At 38.8% G+C, this 21,553-nt stretch overlaps 1 protein-coding gene across 4 annotated transcripts in view; it reads right to left on the bottom strand.

Annotated features, from left to right (window-relative positions):
• The window catches only part of LOC150079602 (galactosylceramide sulfotransferase-like), a 41,693-nt gene that overhangs the window by 12,084 nt on the left and 8,056 nt on the right, over positions 1–21,553 (bottom strand). Inside the window, exons 2-3 of one of the 4 annotated variants that reach the window (XM_090382473.1) lie at positions 19,550–19,667; positions 5,515–5,733 (exon numbers count right to left, since the gene is read on the bottom strand). The exons of 1 other annotated variant lie outside the window; for it this stretch is intronic. In XM_090382473.1, the coding sequence (XP_090238599.1) occupies positions 5,515–5,636 (122 nt within the window). In that variant the 5' untranslated portion in view covers positions 5,637–5,733; positions 19,550–19,667. The remainder of the gene's footprint in view (positions 1–5,514; positions 5,734–19,549; positions 19,668–21,553) is intronic. 2 more of the 4 variants (XM_090382474.1, XM_090382475.1) reach the window with 2 other exon arrangements.

A 21,553-nucleotide genomic window follows, 5' to 3' on the forward strand; every position in this document is an offset into this window, starting at 1 on the left:
ACTCAGTCTCCACTGAGAAGAGCAAAACCCTCCTATTAAAAGGCAAACTGGATTTCTCCAGACCTCCTACCATACGCTTTAATGGCCGCCCACTGAAAAACTACCGATCGGTGAAGTACCTAGGAGTAATTTTGGACGACAGGAGAACTTTCATCCCTCATATCCAAGCTATCAAAGAAAAGATAAAAAATTACATCACTATGTTAGCACGCTTTACCCGCAAGGACTGGGGTCTTAAAGGACCAACTCAACGCCTTTTATACTCAGCAGTATTTATACCAATTGTCACATATGGAGCTACAGTATGGTACCACCGAATGACTTTAGTGCATGCTCAACGTAAAATTCAGCAAATTCAACGACTCATGCTATTACAAATGACCCGCGCATGTAGAACGACATCAACTGCCGCCCTACAGCTACTAACAGGCCGTCTCCCTTTGGACCTCCACGTCGCTTTTATCGGACTCTCTCATGCCATCAAGAAGAATAAGGAAGCAGAATTCCTCACTATTCAAACCCGTACCGATACCGACATCAAACAGGAACATAAACGTGTGTGGCTAGAATTCATAAACTTATGGCAAACCCGCTGGAATAACTCCACAACTGGTGCAACTACTAAACTTTTCCTTCCTGAGGTAACCTACATCAACAAACAACGTTCCACTTGGTTCTTCCCTAACGTCTATGCTTCCTTCCTATTAACTGGCCACGGGTCCTTCAAGAGACGCCTTCTAGAGTTCGGCCTAGTCGAGGATGCCCTCTGTATCTGCGGAGAACCTGAAGACTGGGATCACGTGATGCACTCATGCACCGTATACTTAGATCTAAGAAACCAACTACTCCTAGACCTCCACACTACATCACTTCGGCCAGAAACCAAGTTATTGGAATCTAATGATTCCTTCCGTGCACTGACCAGTTATGCCAACGAGGTCTTTCGTCGTCGCTGGCATCACCTGCAACTCCCGAACACTACTCCTGGATAACCTCCTCTAGACAGCAACTGATACCCAGCACCGTAAACTTCCAGACATGAAACTGCAAATGGCGGACAGCCCTGTCGACGCCGCTCCGTGATTCTCCATTGTGACAATCCTGGACTCTTTAATTCGAACTTTACCTATTCTCTTCTTCCTACCCACAGTCTTTCTCCAGGACTCCCACAACTGCACCTAGCACTCTTCCTGCTCCGTTTCACCTGGGAGGATGCCTACGCTCTGTCATCCTCGCTATCTTGTCTGTCTTCCACTTTCCTGTCTCTTCTCTGCTCTTTCCTTGGCCCCCCCACTCTCGCTCCTGCAAGAGTGTGGACGGCCCGTCAGATGTCTTTTACTCCCTGGTCCGGCTCCTCGTGCCAGTGGACGGATGCTGGGAGGCTCCTTCCTGGTGATCGCGCCTCCCAGTAACGAAGAGGCCAGTCAAACAACACAAACAACACACTACTCACACATAACCCACACTGACTGGCTTTGCTATGTTAACAGAGTATTTAACGCGGATTTGTGGGAAACCACGGGAACCGCATAACAAAAAACACTATGTCCACTATGCGCAGTTACAGTAACCTATCAAAAACACGAAGAGGTGCGGCCGTTGATCATTATTCCTCTCCCACATAAGAACACAGCCTCCACCATGTCCCTTTCTGTGATGTTGGAGGGATGGTAACACACTCCTCATTGTCTCCAGATGAAAAATGTCCAGAATCTGTTTGTAGACTTAAAACGGGACTCCCAGTACAGAACTGTACCCCATTTGTCAGAGATCCAAGTCACATGCTAATAGCACCAGTTTCGACGAGCTCTGCGGCGGTTTAGAGTAAATGGCATTCAAAACTTCAAACTATTATATTAGGGCCACCTATAATTTCTTTTTTATATATATATATATATATATATATATATATATATATATATATATATATATATATTGTCTGTAAAGTGCGTGTGTTCTCTGGTCGATTTGCCTGTTTTGCTGGACGAAAAAAAAATCCCAATTTCTTGGGGAGAAAACCTTGCTATCTACGCCTGAGACCGATTAACTCAGCCACGGAATGAAAAAAGTCCATTAAAGTTCCTCGCGTCATCGACGGGATTCGATCCTGGACCTTTTCCACCCGGTATGGGTGTGGGGAAGACTATAATGATACCACTGTGCTACGCGCGCAGACAATTAATGGCATACAAAACTACTGGCTTCCTTGCGTAGAATCCACTTGAATTGTGCCTTCTTAAAACAGTCCGGTTGGAAATGTTTTCACTTGTGGCCGCAGCAATCCCAAAGACAGTTGATGACAGGACATCGTAGAGTTCCGTCTTGCTGTTAGAGACAGACAGCGGTCTGTTCTGATTGACGTAGACCTCGGACGAGTTGCCCACATCTTCTTGTCTCCGGAAACTGTTTCCATAGTGCCGAGACGACGCTGCGTGACACAGTAAGCCAACGTGGTGCCTGCGCGGCTTCAAGTCGTCTAACGTCCCGCCATCTCAAGGAATCATCTAAACGACGATGACTTCTCATCCTGGGTATTGGCTGTCCCACTGAGCAAGCCAAAAAAAAAAAAAAAAACGGGAATGAAGTGATGTGGTCGCAACCCGTGTTTTTAAAGGCATGAATAATTTGCATAATGTCGGCACTGTAAGGTGGTAGATCGATTTCTATTGGATAATCTGAATTTGCATGTCAGGATGCCTATTACGTAAAATATTCGCCTTCGGCGACACTGTTAACAATAAAATATTCATTAAAAACATTTTGTTCTGTTAATTTTGTCGAGCAGTGCATTTGAACGACTGTCAGGTTACTGACAAGGACAAAGGGACAGTTGAGTGGGAGAAGACAGCGTGATTATCAATGGACACTGTTCTTCATGAACTAATATTATTAGGAGTCCCTCGGGTTTCGGTACTGGGCCCAATGTTATTTTCTGCATTTATTAATGACTGCGATGATGGTATATCAGGTTTCATGTCTAAGCTTGCAGATGATACAAAGGTTGGTATGGTGGCTAATGACAGTACTGAAGTATGCTACTGCAACAAGATCTAGAAAAATTAGGTAGTTGAGTTGAGAAATAGCAATTGAAGTTTAATAATGACAAATGCAATGTACTGCACATGGATAGCAGTAATCCCAGAATAATGTACCAATTGTGTGTTACTACACTCAGGGTAGTGGAAAATGAAAGTTACCTGTACGTAACTGTGCACTCAGCGAAGTTCTGAGTAGTACAGACAGGCTGCCTAGACAGCTCATGGGGTTTTGTCAATGATATGCAGGAATTTTTCTAGAAGGGATAAGAAGGAGAGATTATCCCATTGTATAAAGCGATTGTCAGGCCACATCTTGGGTACTGCATACAGGTCTGGTGTCCTCATTTTAGGAAGGATGAGGAATGTAGCAACGGGTACAGAGAAGGGAAACGAAATTAGGAGAAAATAAAGGAGTGCTCTTACCAAGAAAGGCTTCAGTTTTGCAAACTGCACCATCTGGACTAGGCATCTGACTGAGGTGTTTAAGGCGTTAAATAGCTTGAGCACACTTCAATGCTGATGGGATTCTTCTTTCTTGCTCAGACTACACATACATAAAGGAACATAATTCAAATTTAGGATGGTTGCAGAACAGATGGGAGGAATTCTGCGTTCAGCCAATGGGTTGCTGATAGCTGTACAAGCTTCCATCTGTTGTTGTGGAAGTGGACAGTTTGAATAAATTCAAAGAAGAACAGAAAGTATTGGAAAGGATGGACAGGTCTTCTGTCCAGCCCTTTCATGCTTGAAGGCTTCTTGCCCTGAGAAAAAGATTTCCATAGGAAGAGACATGCAACACTGCTGGGTGTACCTGATCCGCAACGACGTTAAGATATGTGCACTGGAGATGCCTTCAAGTGTGAACACTCCTCACATGATTACATCTCCTCCTACTCACACAGCGTGTACTATAGGCACGTAACAGAATGGTTACAGTGCCTCGTGTTGTTTCTTCCATGTGTGTACTCTTCTACTGATGCTGAAAAGCGTAAATAAGGACTCATCGGACTAAAACTTGCGTTTATTCTTTGTATTTCTGCACCAACGCAGATGTATTTTTTGCCTGGTGTCCAACATGAGGCTTCCGTGAAGGTCTCCTAATCCTGTAGTACATTCTTGTTTTACAGGATTCTTCTTCCTCAAAAAAGAACCCTATATCAGTATCTGTGCAGGTACTGATGCCTTTTAATTTTCTCACATTAAATGAAGATTAATTGTTCCGATATTTGCCGACGATTAGACTTCATAATAATCCACTACAGACATCGATCACCTCCTTACGTTTTCTGCGGCAGATCACGAATGTTTTCCGGCCGCTTTTACACTCATTAAAGACTCGACAGCAGTTACTGAATATTCGAAAGTTGCAGCCGTCCTCTCTGCTGTAACACCTGCTAAACATGTACTGACAACCATTCCCCTTTAGAAGTCTTTCCTATTACTGGTTAACTGATACGATCACCAGTCGGTCACACGGATTTATAGCGCAATCCTAAGGGCAATCACACATTTGGATCCTCTTTGACTTACATTTTTTTTTTAAATAGTCAAAACTCCCGTGACTCTAATAAAGTGGGCAAATAGTATATATATCAAGAAAATATTCCGTAAAAATAAATAGAGCAAAAATGATTTTTACTTATAATTCCTATATGATGGGTTTGTAAAACAATGTGATCTTCAACGTTTGTTATTGCAGCAGACTGGTCCAAGGAGAGGGTATAGTTGTACACGCGTTTCAGTTAGCCATGGTTCAATCACAGACGACTGCCAAATGCGACTATGTCCTTGTATTCTTTCCATATTAGAACTCCTTTGTTCCAGGACGGCCACATATTGTGGCCGTCCTGGAATAAAAACAGAAAAAAAGTGTTCCTCCCCTTTGGTGAGGTAAAAGGTTCGAAGTAGAATATTGGAGAAGTTTTTAAAGGCTTCTTCAGTCAAGGCTATAGTTAATTAACCTCAGAAGGGAGTAAAGTTCTTCCCCCGTGAGTTATTCGGGGTTATTAAATATGAGTTGTTAAATCGTATCAGACGTACCGGATTAGAATGAAACGAATAGGTACAAACAACGAAGAACTGTCATAAAATATTAAGTGATTATAAATTTAAATAGGAATCCTTACAAGAATTCTTATACCTTAATTATGGATTTAAGAAAAGTAAGAAATAATACTAAAGAAAAATCAATGACAGAAGCCATAGCTGGATTCCATCACTTGTGGGTGATGTTCTGGCATGCTGGTGCAACTGCAGGAAGGAGTGAAAAATGTTACTGATATTATATAAGAAATTGCGTTATCTATAATCGTATTAAGGATGCCGAGTATAAATATTTAAACGTTTGTATTAAATAAACACAGTAATAATAAAAGTAAAACGCCAGAACCAAATACTAATTTTAATTCACTTGACAAATTAAGAATTTAAAATCACATTATAGTACAGGCGTATGCAAATATAAATACAAACTTACAGCATTCCACTGTTATATAGGACTCCAGTGAATGCAACAAAACTCAGTAGGACCATCAGAGCAGGTCTGAGTCGTAGAGAGCAGCATGACGTCAATTTACACCTTGTGTCCTCTCTTGACATAGCAAAATAGGTCAGCAAGTTAGTAGATAATCACTTTCGAGAAATCTTCTCATGAACTTGTATACCTCCACGACATCCTTGCCCACAAGCAGACCACCTGGAAGAAATAACAGCAAACACTAACAGCTATCGCAAAAAAAATAAACTTTTTAGTATCTTTAGTTCCCATCCGCAGCTACCCCTTGCTGACTGAATGACAAACTCACCTGCGGTGCCGACGGGTGTGGGAGCGTGTATTGATCAGTTGCACTGTCCTACTAACCTTGGCAGTCATGGTACGCAAGCTCCTAATAATGGCTAATTGTCGAGAGTCATTCGCGCTTCACGGGAGTCACAAAACATAACCATGCTACTCATGCTGTTATTACGAAAATAAAATTCTATCCTGACAAAGCTTAACTAGAATCCTCTCATTCACTATTATTAGTAGAACTTAAACAGCTCGCCGGTTGAATACAGAAGTATCAAAGGAGGCGTGTCCAATCTCTTCAAGGAAACGTTCAGTCAATCTGTTTTTCTTCAAACAGATCGATCTACTGAAGATCGGGTAACTGATGCGGATATCAGAACTATTTCTAACTGTAAATCAAAACAAACATCCAACCAAGGTACTTTAGCTATACTATTAATGATGGATCGTTTTTAAGTGTAACTGAGAACTTGTAGGCTGTACCTTAGTCAAAACAGATTATTCACATTCGGATGGTGTGTTGGCTAATAACTCCCAAGCCAAGTGGGTCCTACTGGTCGGCGTAACTGGCTACATCGATCAAAACATTTACGTCGTGCGTCATTCAAACTTATACATAGCGTACACGCGTGCTAAACTCCGAATCAAAGACATCCACAAATGAGGATGTTTGATGATATTTTAAGTATGTTTAAATGAAGAGCTAATGGCATTTTCGCAATCAGTGGGAGATACGTTGAGTTCTTCCCTCGATAAATAGAGAGAAATCCGCAATTCGTTTAGCAAGTAGAATAAATAAGGTGAAAGTAGGTCAACGAAATAAATCCAATTTTTGGAGTTAATATCTAATTATTGGTATAAACAAGAGTAAAGCTCACTAACATAAACTAAGAAAAATGGAAAAATTGTGGTATTTATGCACACTATATGACCAAAAGTATTCGGACACAAAGCACAATAGGCCTCGATCCTCCTGGACATACTTTCTTCCAACTTCCGGTTGATGTCGGACTTGGAATTAGTCTCCATTCCTCTCATAAAGAAATTGCCAGGGCCAGTTTGAAAGAAGGCTGTTTAGCAAGTGGCTAATCTGGCACGTTCCAATTCATTGTACTACTGTTCAATAGGGTTGAGGTCCGCATCTGAGCCGACTAGTCCAACTTTCCGAGGTCAATGTCCCATTTTGTATGACATGGGGCACTGATAGTGGCAGGACCCGTTCCACATTGTGGGTCGTGCATATCAGTTCAAAACTCTCAAGAGATCATGGAATTTACAGTTCCAGACGCTACCATAAACGGACTAAATCCGAAGCAGTTGAAATAGCCACCTACCATCAGACCACCTCCAGCAAATTGTAATTTAAGAACTAACAGTTAAATAATAGTGAGCATTTTTTTCTGAAGTGTAGGGAGGATATATTTTTTATAGGGAGGATATATTTTGCCAAAAAACCAATAAACTTCTGAAGAACGAAATTTAATTCCCCCTCCCACATTCTCTGAGACAGAGAGAAATCTTCATCATATTTTCAGCGATAACACAAAAGATAAGCATATACTGTTGTTGTAATAGGGTTTTAAGAGGATCACCGACTAAGACCATATTACTCCAAATATACTGTCTGTAAATTGTGTGTTCTGTGGTCGATTTTCTGTTTGCTGGACGAAAGATCCAAGCACATACTGTACCAACGTCTGGTACTCTAAAATATATCGCGCTTGTAACCACACGATACGATTATTCTGATAAGCTGGCCGTATTATCATTTGTGATGCTTTTAAGATAAACGCTCAGAAAATTTGTTTCGCGTGTGAAACTAGAATGTTTCCTTAGCCAAATCCAAACGTCATATAAATATACTGAGACCAGTTTCTTAATTGGCGGGCTGTCATGTTATTATAGTAGGGTTTTAGGAGAACCAGCGACTATGACCATATTGCTCCGTGTATACTGTCTGTAAATTGCGTATTTTGTGGTCGATTTTCTGTTTGCTGGACAAAAAACTCGAGTTTCCGGGAGAAAAAACCATGCTACCCTCGTCTGAGACCCAACTAAATCAGCCACGTTGCGAAAAGACCCATAAAAATCCTCATGCCATCGACAGGACTCGAACTCAGGCCTTTTCCACCCTGTGGGTGGGGAGGACGGGGCTGTGAGGCCATGGACTGGCGGGAGGGAGGAGTTCATATTAATGAATAATATTAATAAAATAAAGTGTTTAATAACTTGAGGTTCGTACATACTCCTTAACAGAGATTTCAATGTAAAATTATACGTCGATTTATTCACTAAATAAATTTCTATGAAATAATCTTCTAATTATAGAAAACTAATTATTCTTCAATATTTAAAAACAGAGCAATAAATGTTTCTTTTACCTTCCCTCGGTCTGAAAATCGTGCTTCTCCATGCCTAAATTTTATACGGAACCCCAATATATATTTTAAAATAGTAATATACTCGAATACTGTATATATTAAGGAAATCAATAATTAAAAACATGGAACATTTGCAGGATCCCAAGTTCCGCAGAGCACGGCTCGAAGACTACTAATTTAGATTTTTTACAGTAGACGACTGTAGGACTTGAAGCATGAGTTTGCAAGCTGAGGTGACATGGCTTTATGTAACAGTCTTGGACCTTCACACATTGAGCATGGGAAATTAATGTGACAGCTGCTTAAATGTCAAAAGGCGATCCTACTCCACTAACTTCGTTTAAGCATGCTGCCTGCTATGTGTAATTACAATTCTTATTAACCGATCGAAAATTTGTTATATTTATATTAACTTAATAATGGAAAACTGGATCGCCTTACCGAGTTATTAGCAAATGATGCAAAGATGCAAGCTAATACAGCATCAGAAAATAGTTGGGGAGGAAGAAAAGAAAAGAAAAAAAAACAAGCCTTCATCCGTCCATTAATTTATATAACCCTTTCTTACATTTATTCACCTACCCACTTACTCAAGGCTAGATGGAAGTTAGTTCCAACAATCAATTACGCTATTGCTGAAAGCAAATTTTCGTAGATCAATCCTGAAACACGTCGTTTTTCAATTTACATCCTCTCATGTGTCATCCGAAAAAAAAAATAAATAAAATAAGGATGCTATCAGCATTTAGTTTACACAATCCACTTAAAACCTTCAATCGGGTCTTCTTGCAGGTGCCCACTTTCTAGACCCTGCAATTTAAGAACTGAAGTCTTTCTTAGTAAGCGTAAGAAAGACTTACTCTTTCTTAAAGACCCCCGATTATTCTTGTTCTTTTTTGCACCGTTTAACAGATGAAACTCTTTCCTAAAATGAGGCTTCCAGACGCGTATGCAGTTTCTCTAGTGGGGAAATCAAAGTTGGTGTTGTTCACGGATTACTGTTACCCATGAGTATCTTGCATTTACCAAGATCAAAGCTCATTTTATTATTATTATTTTATTTATTGCATTAGGCGGTTCCGGCCAACATTTGGGAACCCACCGTATTTACAATATCGTACAAACGAAAATCGGTAAAAAAAACAGAAGAGAACAAATTTTCTGTGATGGCTATGTTCAGACCACGAACGTAATTCTAAGAGATATCACATTGTCGATTTTGTCAAGGATATAGATGACTTGTATTTAATTCATTATTTACCTCAAGTTTTATATCCTGAGAAGCTTCTTGTGACGACTATATCCACTTCAGGAATATAATACTCAGAGATATCAAATTCGATAATTTGTTATTAAAGTACGGGTGATACCATATCCATCTGCAGAACAAGGATGGCCCTTAGTAAAGCGCAAGCAGACACCAATACTTTTCATTGGAATCTATCAAATAGATGCTTGGACCTACTCATAATTCAAGAGCACACGCTTCCTACGAAGCCTCTTCCAGTGCAATTTTTGCAACACCAAAAAGGTCCTCACGCGTTTTAACCAACTGTTCATCTTTGTCTAAACGCCCCACCCCAGAACACTGTACAAATTCATAAGGCAGATCCTCATATTCCTGGCAGTAATAAAATACATGCTTCCACGTTTTCTTAATTCCATGGTAGCAATTGGACCTTTCTGAAATGCCATGTTCATTCAATTTGCCGAAAAGTTAGCAAAAATATGCATTGGAGATTTTGTGAAAACCATCCTTTCCTCTAATATGATATCCCTCTAATATTAGGAAAGAACTTCCATCACTGGCCCCTTCAATGACAACCGAACGCTCTTGCCACGCATCATGCGTTTGATACCCAAGCTGAGGCAAGATAGGTCATTATCGTGAGAAATATGCACTCATATAGCAGCCCCAATACTTTTCACTTGATTCCCCATTCTACTTTAGTGATTCTTGAAACCATACCAATAAATCATGTTATTTTACTGATAATTAATATGGGATGCAATATTCAACCCTCTGCCAAGCTGCACACCCTAATACAGTATTTCGATGTGATAACAGAAGGCAGGCTGACATGGTCGCTTCATACAAGCGGTGATCTATTTACTGACACATTTCCTTTCAAAAGCAAAATTTTCTTTTTCGTTACCGATACTGTTAACCAGTGCAGTTTACACCACTCACCCATTAAGTAATTCGATCTGTTCTACTTTTAAATTCCTCTTAACCAATATCATCTGCACAGTTTATCATATTCAAGTGTTGTTAGTTGTGAAGTAGGCAATCTTCCAGCACTAGGTTCCACATGAGTGACAATTTCCACTTCTCAACCCATCTGCGTAAGTTTTCTAGGTCGTGCCGCAGTAATACCATGCTTTTATTCCTGTCGTTGTTGTTTGGTTTTTTAGGAGCATTAGCAACTAAGGCCATATTGCTAGGTGATATGCGGTGGTCATTCCCTGACCTTTCCGCATCCTCCGTATTTGGTGGTGACGGGCTAGAACCCCGGTCTAATCAAGAAGCGTGTGCTACGCACTGCTGCTCCTTCCCACCTGGCTACGGAGGCGCCTCCTTTATTCCTGTCAGTAACCAATCTTTGAATATTCAGAAAACACACAGTAAACTTGCTATGCCTTCAACAGTATCGTTAATAAATAATGAAAATAATAAGAGGTTCCGGCATTGAACCCTGAGGGACTCCAGTGTTTGACTCCTTACTGTTGTTTCAACTGGTTGGTTGTTGTAGGTTTTAGTCGCATCAGCAACACACGAAACAAAACCGGTTACCGGGAGAAAAAAAAACAAAAAACTATTTTACCCTCGCCTGAGACCAACTAACTCAGTCACGTTGTGAAAGACAAATTTTCTCGTGTCATTGATGGGATTCGAACCCTGGTCTTTTCCACCCCGTGTGAGGAGGACGGTGATTATACCGACTGTACTACCCACGTGGGCTTGTTTCATCTATATATCTAACAAAATAAGTGAGGTATATAGACGAAACAGCTATTGAAGATAGTGGTAACTAGGTAATTGAACCTCCTCAGCCAATCCAACGTTAAGTTGGATAGACCGAAGTAATTCATTCAGGGGTACTTCTAAAAGAATGAAAATTATTTCCACGAAAATGTTGCTTATAAAACGTATAGTTTCTAAGTATTTGGTTGAAAATATAAATCCCATAGTTTCTCTCCATAAATTTGGACACGGAAATGATACTTTAAAGATAATTATGCGAGGATTTTCGAACAACCACATATTGAGATTATGGATTATACAATGTAGTAATTCCCCGATGAATTGGGCATCGCCCAACCACAGCAAAATTTATGAAATCGAGATCAGATCATTCATAGCTTTGTAAAAAAACTAGAACATAAACTCTGGCACATATCACTATTTCAACACGAAAGTTCTTGTACCTATTCTACATAAGGAACCATTCTTTGTAACAACATGCCATATCTATTTTCTTACAAGAAATCGTGCAGCAGAATTTCGGCGAACGCTTGTCGACTAACCGCCAATCACTTCAAGAATATCCTCTTCTACTACAAAGGCCACACAGTACGGTGTTAACATGGAAACAGCCACATCCAGACATTAACAGTCAAGTGCGGCCATATTTTACATCGATAAGGGAATTTATCGATATAAAATATATCAATAAACCACACGTACATTGCGCTAACATTAATATCCGGACACTTCCGTTGACAGTTGGTCAAGTCCTAAGCATCACGTGTCAGACAATTATAAATATGCTTGCAGGCATTCGAGGGGACAGTAGTACGATTGTGAATGCTAGATCGCCATCGAAGGAGTTAACAGAAAGTGCGGAATGATAGGGTCCATATAAGAAATCGGCCTGTTGGTAACATTCAACGGCATTGAAGATCCCGAGGTACACGATTGGTGATGCGACCTGCAAATAGAAGCAGACTGGTGCCGAAACTATCAAGAAACTCTCCGAATTGGACTAGAATGCCCCCAAAGAATTGTCTGCTAGGAACGCAGGTCGATGTTATCGCAGCATATACAGACACACAGTGAGACGACTGGGACACATGTCAACTTCAGTAGTGTACAGGACATAGCCGTCCACGATCCACTAATCATTTCGAATAGCATCAGAAGCAGTCTAGTTTCGTGTAAGGCCCACCGCTCTTGGACTGCAGTCCAATGAAGAGCTGCTTTGGAATGATGAATTACGAGACAATCTAAAGTCTGACAGTCATGCCTGAGTGTGGCAGATGCCCAGAGAAAGCTACTTGCCTGTCTGTATCGTCCAGAAAATTTAAGTTTTTCGGAAGCAGCGCGTTGGTCTTGGACAGTTTTTCATGATTTGGCCTTGAGCCATCGGTTGTCCTGGATAAAATCATGAATGCAGAGGTCTGTCTAGACGATCTGGGCAATGTGTTACCTACCTATGTCAGGAAAGGCCCATACTTGAATCAGCAGGACAACACTCCATGCTATATTGCTCGCGTTGTGACGAACACTGGTTTGAAAACATGAACATGGAAAAGCTGGTCTAGCCAGGCTCGAGCTCTGAAGTCAATTTTACAGAAAACCTGTGGGATGGGTTGAATCGTTGGGTGCGTGTGAGGAGAGACTGCCCAAAGAACAAGAGCTGAATGGCGTAAAAAGTCTAAATTGCGTAAAATATTGGAACGTATTTACAAAAGATTTGGTGGAGAGAATTCCACAGAGACTAGAGGTTACCATAATGGCTAAAGGTTTCAGCACACATTATTGGTTTTCCTGTAAATGAAGATTTGTAGATATGCAGGTATCCAGATATTAATGGTAGGGCAGCGTATACAAAGCCTAATTCTTAAGCTGCGATCGTTTGTTAGAGTACGCTTTACAGCACAGTAGGAGTCATGGCCGTGCAAACGTACTTGGGGGCCAGGATGCAAAAGGGGTTAAGGGGCCTCGTTTATTTATGTTAAGACTTTGACGGCTCCCTAGATCGAAACCCTTGTGCGGCGCATCTCCATTTGCATGGCTCTGGTACGAGTTTTGGGAGCGATTTAAATTTCTGCATTAGTGTTGCACGACATTTAAGAAAAAGCACTTAGAGCAGGTGAGGGGATTCTCCTTTGACAATCATCTCAAAAGTCTAGAGCTGATATTATTCCGGCTTACATATTCGGCGTAGTCAAAACATACTCTAGTGAATTATTAACTTCAGAAAGTCACTACTTTAGCATATTCACTATCCTGGAAGTAGGAATTTCTTCGGGACAGTGGTCAGGCAACATTATTTGGAAAAGATGGGCATCAGTGTGCCTACGCCATAAATAACAGCTGGATGGATAGTCTAGTAGACGTACTTTTTGTTGTGAAAGTTGCTTTTCTATCGAAGACCACACACTGAGTTGTAACTTAAATAAAATTAAACTCAAATTGTACGTCGAAAAATTGCTTAACACGACAATAGTTAAAAAAGTTGTTTCCCCCCACTTTTTTATACTAAAATATTCACATGTACGTTAGAATCCCAATAACTTAATGTTTAAAAGAGGCATTTATTGAGAATAAATAATTCTCAGATGATACATAACGATACTCTTTTAATGAATTTGTCATTTAGTGTAACCGGAAATTCTCTAAATTGGGTTGCGCATGGTAAGAAACAACACCAAAGGACTGCTCTAAAAATGAATAATGTTCAATGTTAATGGCACGTGTGGTTGCCGTGTGCGTTAAAATCAATTTCCTACAGGCTTTAGATGGGGTAACGCCCTGTATTCTGCACACACCTCTTAGGTGTGTGTGCAGAATAAAGGAAATACAGATTTTGGGCTAAATAGATCGATTGATTTAACGAGGAAAAAATTTTTCGGTATAAAAGGAACTTAGTTATGAAAACAATATAAATGTAAAAGCGAAAATAGATTACAGTTAACTTATTTTGTTTCCCCTGCCATTTAAGTGCTGGCAAATACAGAAAATCTCGTGAATTAGTTATTTCATTTGAACAAAAGCCAGCTAACAAGCTTGGAACTTGGACTGAACTGCTTGTACTAGTGCCAGACAAGTTATGTCATTTCTCACTACAAGCTGCACTCGTATCCAACTGAGTGGTCTACACTACTTCTTGATATTTATAGAAATGATAGAAAATATCGGGTTAACCGTAATGGTTGGCAGTAAACAAAACGAAATTAAACAGCTTCTTGATTACAAACACAAGTGACACACAGATTAGATACGATCTCCAGTTTTTGATTTAAGATTGAGGTAGTTCGTCTCCTAGCAATTAAAGGAGTGGCTTCTCTTTTCGAGTAAGTAGAGCGAAAAAGTTGAAGGGAAAAAATGCATACAACACCGGAAAGGGCAATATGCCACGTGAAGAGGATTACGAAGCAATCACTGCTCTGTTTAAGCAGCATAATTTATGGATTTAGCACACCGTACGAGAGACATATGTAATCTAAACTAATGTGGATGAAATTAGATGCAAATGAGAATATGTATATGTGCAAGAAACGGGTTAGATTTTTTTTTTAATTCATTTCTCCCTTTTTTTTACCATTTCACGTTGATTTTTTTTTTTTTTTTGAAATTTCGGAGAAAATTTATCCCCCTTAACTACACCGCTGAGTCAATTGTTAATGCACATTAAATTATGGACCCATATAAAGCAGATGAGCTTGTGAAACAAATCAGTCAAGGATATCATGGGAATAAGCAGTTTTCAAGAACTTTACATTGCCACGACTGCAATAACGTCATTAAAACACTATTATTAAAATTTAATTACGAAATATCTTTAAGAAAAATCTTGACTATTACCGTGTGAAATTATTTTTAAAAGTTAGTTTAGTGAGACCCTTAAAAAGATACAAATTTTCACACCAAAAAAATACAATTTAGTTACGTTTCGGGGTCCATACTGGAGCCTGTCTTCAGACGAAGATGGTTAAGTAAGAATACAGAAAAGTAACTAAATTGTGAGGCATGTGTTCTCTTACATCAAGGCAACCCCTAAACGTTATTTCATTTCCGCCATGGTTCTCTGTGATGATATACAGAACTCTGCACAATAACCAGAAATGAGTGTTGTTGTTTCTGGCCGCTTTGCTACCAGGAAGCAGCGATCACCACGAATATTGCTTCCTAGTAACCGTCCACGCCACGAGAAGGCTGGTCCAACTATACACGTACTAAACTAAATGTAATATTTCCAGCTCCCATAGAAATAAGCGCAAATCCTATGGGTGCAGCCGTCTCCTCTAATCATGTACGGTGTTGAATATCACAAAGAATCCTGCATCCACTGTAGAAAGTGTTATGACAGCAGTTCCCGTACCAAGGAATCCTAATTCTGGGTACAAGCAGGTGAAAATCCCGTCTCTAATAAACTGGATACCAGTGAATCCTGCCCCCGAAGGGGCTAGCATAAAAAATTAAATTAAATAATGTTTATACAATTATTATTATTAAAGAATTAAACTGTATAAGAACTAAATAGTACATTTCAGGTTGTTGAATATGCTTGAAAGGAGCGTGTCGGGTTAAACAAAAATTTATAAACAATTTCACGTTTTTTGCTTTTGGGCCAAGGCAACTAAAGCTGTGAGGTTTCAGCGTATAAGATCTGTAAATAAATAATTAGCTGCGAAGGTTCAGCTAATTATATTTTAATTAGCTAATAAACAGTGTCTTTATGACGCCAATAACAAAGTTCATAGAAATTTAATTTTTTTTATCACTGTACCTAACGGAACAAAACTGACTCAGATAACAGGTTTTACAAAGTCGATGTCGATCGATCACCATGTGATGTCAGAAAAATGACTGCACCGTTTAAAGAAACAGGAAGTCTAGCAGGAGGCAAAGCCAAGAAGAGGACGCAAACCCATCAGCTAAATATAAGAATCAAAGTGATTTCCAGTTTGAACACAAATCAAATTTTAAGTTTTTTATGAAGGTTCGTTGTTATTATAATTGATTATGGATAAATATCTGTTTATAGAATTATTTCTCCAATATTCAAGTCCTATGAGTAATTAAAAAAAAACAATCTTTTATTTCTTCTAGGTACATATAACTGAATATACCGGGTGGCCACAATTAAGGTATCCCTATTTAGAGCTGTCTAGAGCGTGATCATAGGGAAATGCAATTGAATTGTGCAGATATCCTCTTTGATGGATGAAAGATAATTACATGAAAAACGAAATTAGTTCCGAAAATTTCATAGCAAAAAACTTTTTCCAGTAGGGGAAAACCATAAAGTTTTAATGGCAGGCTAAAATTCTGCAAACGAAAATACCGTAGTCTTAGGTGGGCAATGCCTCTCACCTTACCAGAGTGTATTTTGATTATGAAGCTCTTTATCAGAATGTAAGCAATGCAGCAGTAGCAGCGATTCGAGATTACGGCGAAGAGGTCCGATGACACAAAATGGTGTCAGAAAGATGATTCGTCTGATGATTCGCACGGTCTGATGAGAAAGGAATTCCGGGGATGAAACCAAAAAGAGGATGCAAATCCCTCAACCAAACGCGGGTTGAGGATATGTGGTTACTGCAGGCTTAGAAAGATACGTGGCCAGTGGTATACCGATATCGATAGGCAGAACCAGAGCACGTGCGGCAGCAAGACGGCTAAATATCCCATATTCTACAGAATATAAGTATTGCTTAGGTTTTTTCTATGGAATATTTTTGGGGAGATGAGGCCCATTTCTACTTGAGTGGGGCTATGAACACCTAAACTACAGAGTTTGGGCCGCTGAACCACCCCATGCAGTACCGAAAATTCCCTTGCACGCACTGAAGATCACTTTTTATTATTGGTCCTTTTTTTGAAGAAGAAAGCCGTCCCAGTACCTGTAAACTATTCAGTTACCAAAACATGCTAGTTATTCCGAGTTTCAGTCCGCAAAACAGAAAAATCAGCAAACAAATACACTTATACAAACATCAAGTGACAATGTTATTGTATATGCAGGCGCGTTCTTCATTTGTAGTACTCAAAACCACAGAGATAGTGGTGGTCCTACTTAGTAGAAGAGGAATCTGATGCAAGAAAGCGAGCTTATGTACCATCAGCCAAAACACAATTTCACACGTCCATTCACTCTAAAAGTTTGTCCAGTTCCTCCTGGAATTTATTTAAGCTATCAACTTCCACAACGACAGATGGAAGTTTGTTCCAGCAATGAACTACCTGCTAGCTAAAGGCAAATTTCCGCACATCTGTTATACAACTGTTTTTCCTCAATTTTAATTTATGCCACATCAGGTTTGTAATCTGAGCAAGCGGAAGAATCCTATCAGAATTGAGCCTGCTCAGCCCATTCAAGGTCTTATACACCTCAAAGCACTTCGCAGGTGCCTAGTCTCCAGATGCTGCAGTTTGTAGAACTTAAGCCGTCCTTGGTAAGTGCAACTCTTTGTTCCTCTTACCAACCTTGTTGCCCATCTCTCTCAAGCATCCTTCCTAAAAGGGGTCTCCAGACCGTACACATTACTCAAGGCATGGCCTAACCATTGCCTTATACAAAGAGATAATCACCTCCTTTTTCCTACTAGCAAAATTCCTGTATATCATTGACAATACCCCATGATCTGCTCTGGCAGCCTTTCTGCACTGCTCAGAAACCTTCATATCTGACTGCACAATTACTCCAGGGTTTTTTCATTTTCTACCACCCTGAGCGTAATACCACACAGTTGGTATGCTTCTCTGGAGTTACTTCTATCCATATGCAGTACTTTGCATTTGTAAATGTTAAATTTCAGTTGCCAGCCCATCTGCCCAACTTTTCTAGATCCTGTTGCAGTACCACACTGCCATTACTAACCCTGCCAAAATTTGTATCATCTGCATAATTGGACATTAAGCCTGATATACCTTCAGCGATATCATTGATAAATATACAAAGCAACAGTGGGGCCAACACCAAACCCTGAGGAACTCCACTAATAACATTAGTCCATGAAGAGCAGCGTCCATTGATTACCACTGTCTTCTCCCACTCAACCACCCTTTTATCCATTGTAGCAACTTGTCCTTAATACCATACTGTTCCAATTTGTACAGTAGTATTCCATGCGTAACAGTATCAAAAGCTTTCCTGAAATCCAAGTATATAATATTAAAGTTATTTTTTGCATCCAATTCCTTTGTAACCACATCATAGTATCCAATCAAATTTGTCAGACAAGACTTTCCCTTAACAAATCCATGCTGTGTCTGAATTATTACTGCAGTCTTGTCTAGATGATCCTACAAAACATTAATTGTTCTTAGTAAGATATTCCGCTAGTGATGATTTCTGGAACTTTTTCGCGCAGGCCTCTTCCACGTCCTCCAAGGAGCATAACCGCCAAAGTCATGATGAATGTCGTCCATTAGGTCGGACTCTAGACAGCTTTAAATAGGAATACTTTAATTACGGCCACCTGGTACAAAAGAATATCATCATGAATTACTATGAACTGTTTAAAATTATAAAAAAGAATAAATTTTATTATGTCTTTTGATATACTGCAATTAAAAAATTCTTTTTAAACATAAGTAACAACTGTGGAACTTTCTAATTTAAATACAAAATTGACTGCTTTCGCTGAATTTCTTTTCTCCTCTCTGAAGCCCAAACCATCATACCGTAATCCAAAGTAATTACCAAAACTAACATAAGATACAAATATAAAAAAACTTGGGAAACTTTTCAATTAGAAAACATCTTTTAATAATAAAGAACAGCTTTCAGTACGCCTTAGTCATGCATTGCAAGAAAAATGAAAAAAATAATCCCTAAAGCTGGGGTAGAAATACATAAAATAATATAAAATATTAGCCGATCAATAAGGGTTTTATCAGCAAATGATATTTGAGACAAACTGTACCCTCTTCATATTTATTAAATCCAATTTAAAATGGCCAAGTGAATCATTAAGTCTTTCAAATAAAATCTTTGTCTAACTCGGTTAAAAGTAGTCAATCTTTACTAACGAACTTCGACATAAAGGCATTTACAAAGACGTAATTCTGAAAGCCAATTCCACGATATAGTTAATTAAATCAGCTCTTATTAAAATAAAAAAGCGAAATTGGGTTATTTTTACAAAACACAATCTATAAAAAAAGAATTCCAAGCTAAGTTTCATATTATGTAAACTTCTTTATACTTTGCACTGTAGTAAAGACGAAACATGCTAAAAAATTGCAGTTTTTTTTTATTATGATTATTTAGATGTTATCTGTGTATTTGCTGCCGAATTACATTGACAAACATTACAAAACAAATTCATGTTAAAGTTAAATAATATAATATAAAATAGTAATTTTAAGAGAACGTAATTTAACTTACATTTAAATACCATACGTAACCATTATGTACTGTACGCCGATATCGATTTGCCATCTTTTAGAATTTTACCAGCAGACAATACTTGCGAAAAACTACGCCCTCTTCATATTTGCTGGTACTAAAAAAAAAAAAAATAATTAAATAAATAATTATTGATATTTCCGAAAAAAAAAATCAGATATGAGAATTGTGATAAATGTAAATATCGAATTGAAAACATTGCACTCGAATTGAAAACAAGTAAATTTTGGGAAAAATTATAGTTTATTGAAATAAATTAAAGCAACAGACTTCGAAAAAAAAAAAATAAATAAAAAAAAAATATATATATAATCATATAAATTAGAATAAAGTTATATAATAAAATAAAATAATGCCAGCAGTACGGCAAGACAAGAGCGAAAAAACAAAATTAAACTAAAATTCAAAAAACAGGGAGGGAAGAGAAATGTAACAAGAGTAAAAATATTGCAGCGAAAACTCTAAATTAATTTAAAAAATCTAAATATACGAATAATCATTCTTTGAAATTTAAAAGCCAATTAAATGAAATTTAGCGGTGCCCCCTCTGATGGGCACCAGGTCCAAATTTATGTGAAATATCACCAAACAGAGATTTAAACTACTACAACAAAACCAAACAAAACAAAAATAGACTGACCATTATGCCCCATCTCAACAGAGGACCACAAGGCCAATAATGGTCAGGGAATCGCTGCATTTCGAACGCTAAACAAATCACCGCAAAGGAGAAACGATCGCAAGATCAGTCCGCCACACCAATCCCCAGATCGAATCGCCAATGCAGGGAATTGAACAGCGGTGGTCCTGATGCAGCGAAAATCAAAAATAGAACAGACATTAGCACTCCAGTACAAAGCCACACTACTGACAAAGGCAAATTTAACCCGTTTATATAAATGAATAATGAACTATAGATGGCAGTACAGGCGCAGCGTTAGCAATTCGCCCAATACTATCATGTGACATAATTAGATTTAAATAATGTTAGAAAAGGAATATTACATAATAAAAATAAAAAGGAGGGTACAGCACACATCAGGGGCAGCAAAACGCATAATCCTCTACATGATGCTTGAAATATAATCATATAAATTAGAATAAAGTTATATAATAAAATAAAATAATGCCAGCAGTACGGCAAGACAAGAGCGAAAAAACAAAATTAAACTAAAATTCAAAAAACAGGGAGGGAAGAGAAATGTAACAAGAGTAAAAATATTGCAGCGAAAACTCTAAATTAATTTAAAAAATCTAAATATACGAATAATCATTCTTTGAAATTTAAAAGCCAATTAAATGAAATTTAGCGGTGCCCCCTCTGATGGGCACCAGGTCCAAATTTATGTGAAATATCACCAAACAGAGATTTAAACTACTACAACAAAACCAAACAAAACAAAAATAGACTGACCATTATGCCCCATCTCAACAGAGGACCACAAGGCCAATAATGGTCAGGGAATCGCTGCATTTCGAACGCTAAACAAATCACCGCAAAGGAGAAACGATCGCAAGATCAGTCCGCCACACCAATCCCCAGATCGAATCGCCAATGCAGGGAATTGAACAGCGGTGGTCCTGATCTGGGGTGGTCCCGATCTGGGGATTGGTGTGGCGGACTGATCTTGCGATCGTTTCTCCTTTGCGGTGATTTGTTTAGCGTTCGAAATGCAGCGATTCCCTGACCATTATTGGCCTTGTGGTCCTCTGTTGAGATGGGGCATAATGGTCAGTCTATTTTTGTTTTGTTTGGTTTTGTTGTAGTAGTTTAAATCTCTGTTTGGTGATATTTCACATAAATTTGGACCTGGTGCCCATCAGAGGGGGCACCGCTAAATTTCATTTAATTGGCTTTTAAATTTCAAAGAATGATTATTCGTATATTTAGATTTTTTAAATTAATTTAGAGTTTTCGCTGCAATATTTTTACTCTTGTTACATTTCTCTTCCCTCCCTGTTTTTTGAATTTTAGTTTAATTT

This window comes from Mastigoproctus giganteus, chromosome 10, assembly GCF_048544385.1.
Source record: "Mastigoproctus giganteus isolate SK-2022 chromosome 10, ASM4854438v1, whole genome shotgun sequence".
Classification (NCBI taxonomy): domain Eukaryota; kingdom Metazoa; phylum Arthropoda; class Arachnida; order Uropygi; family Thelyphonidae; genus Mastigoproctus; species Mastigoproctus giganteus.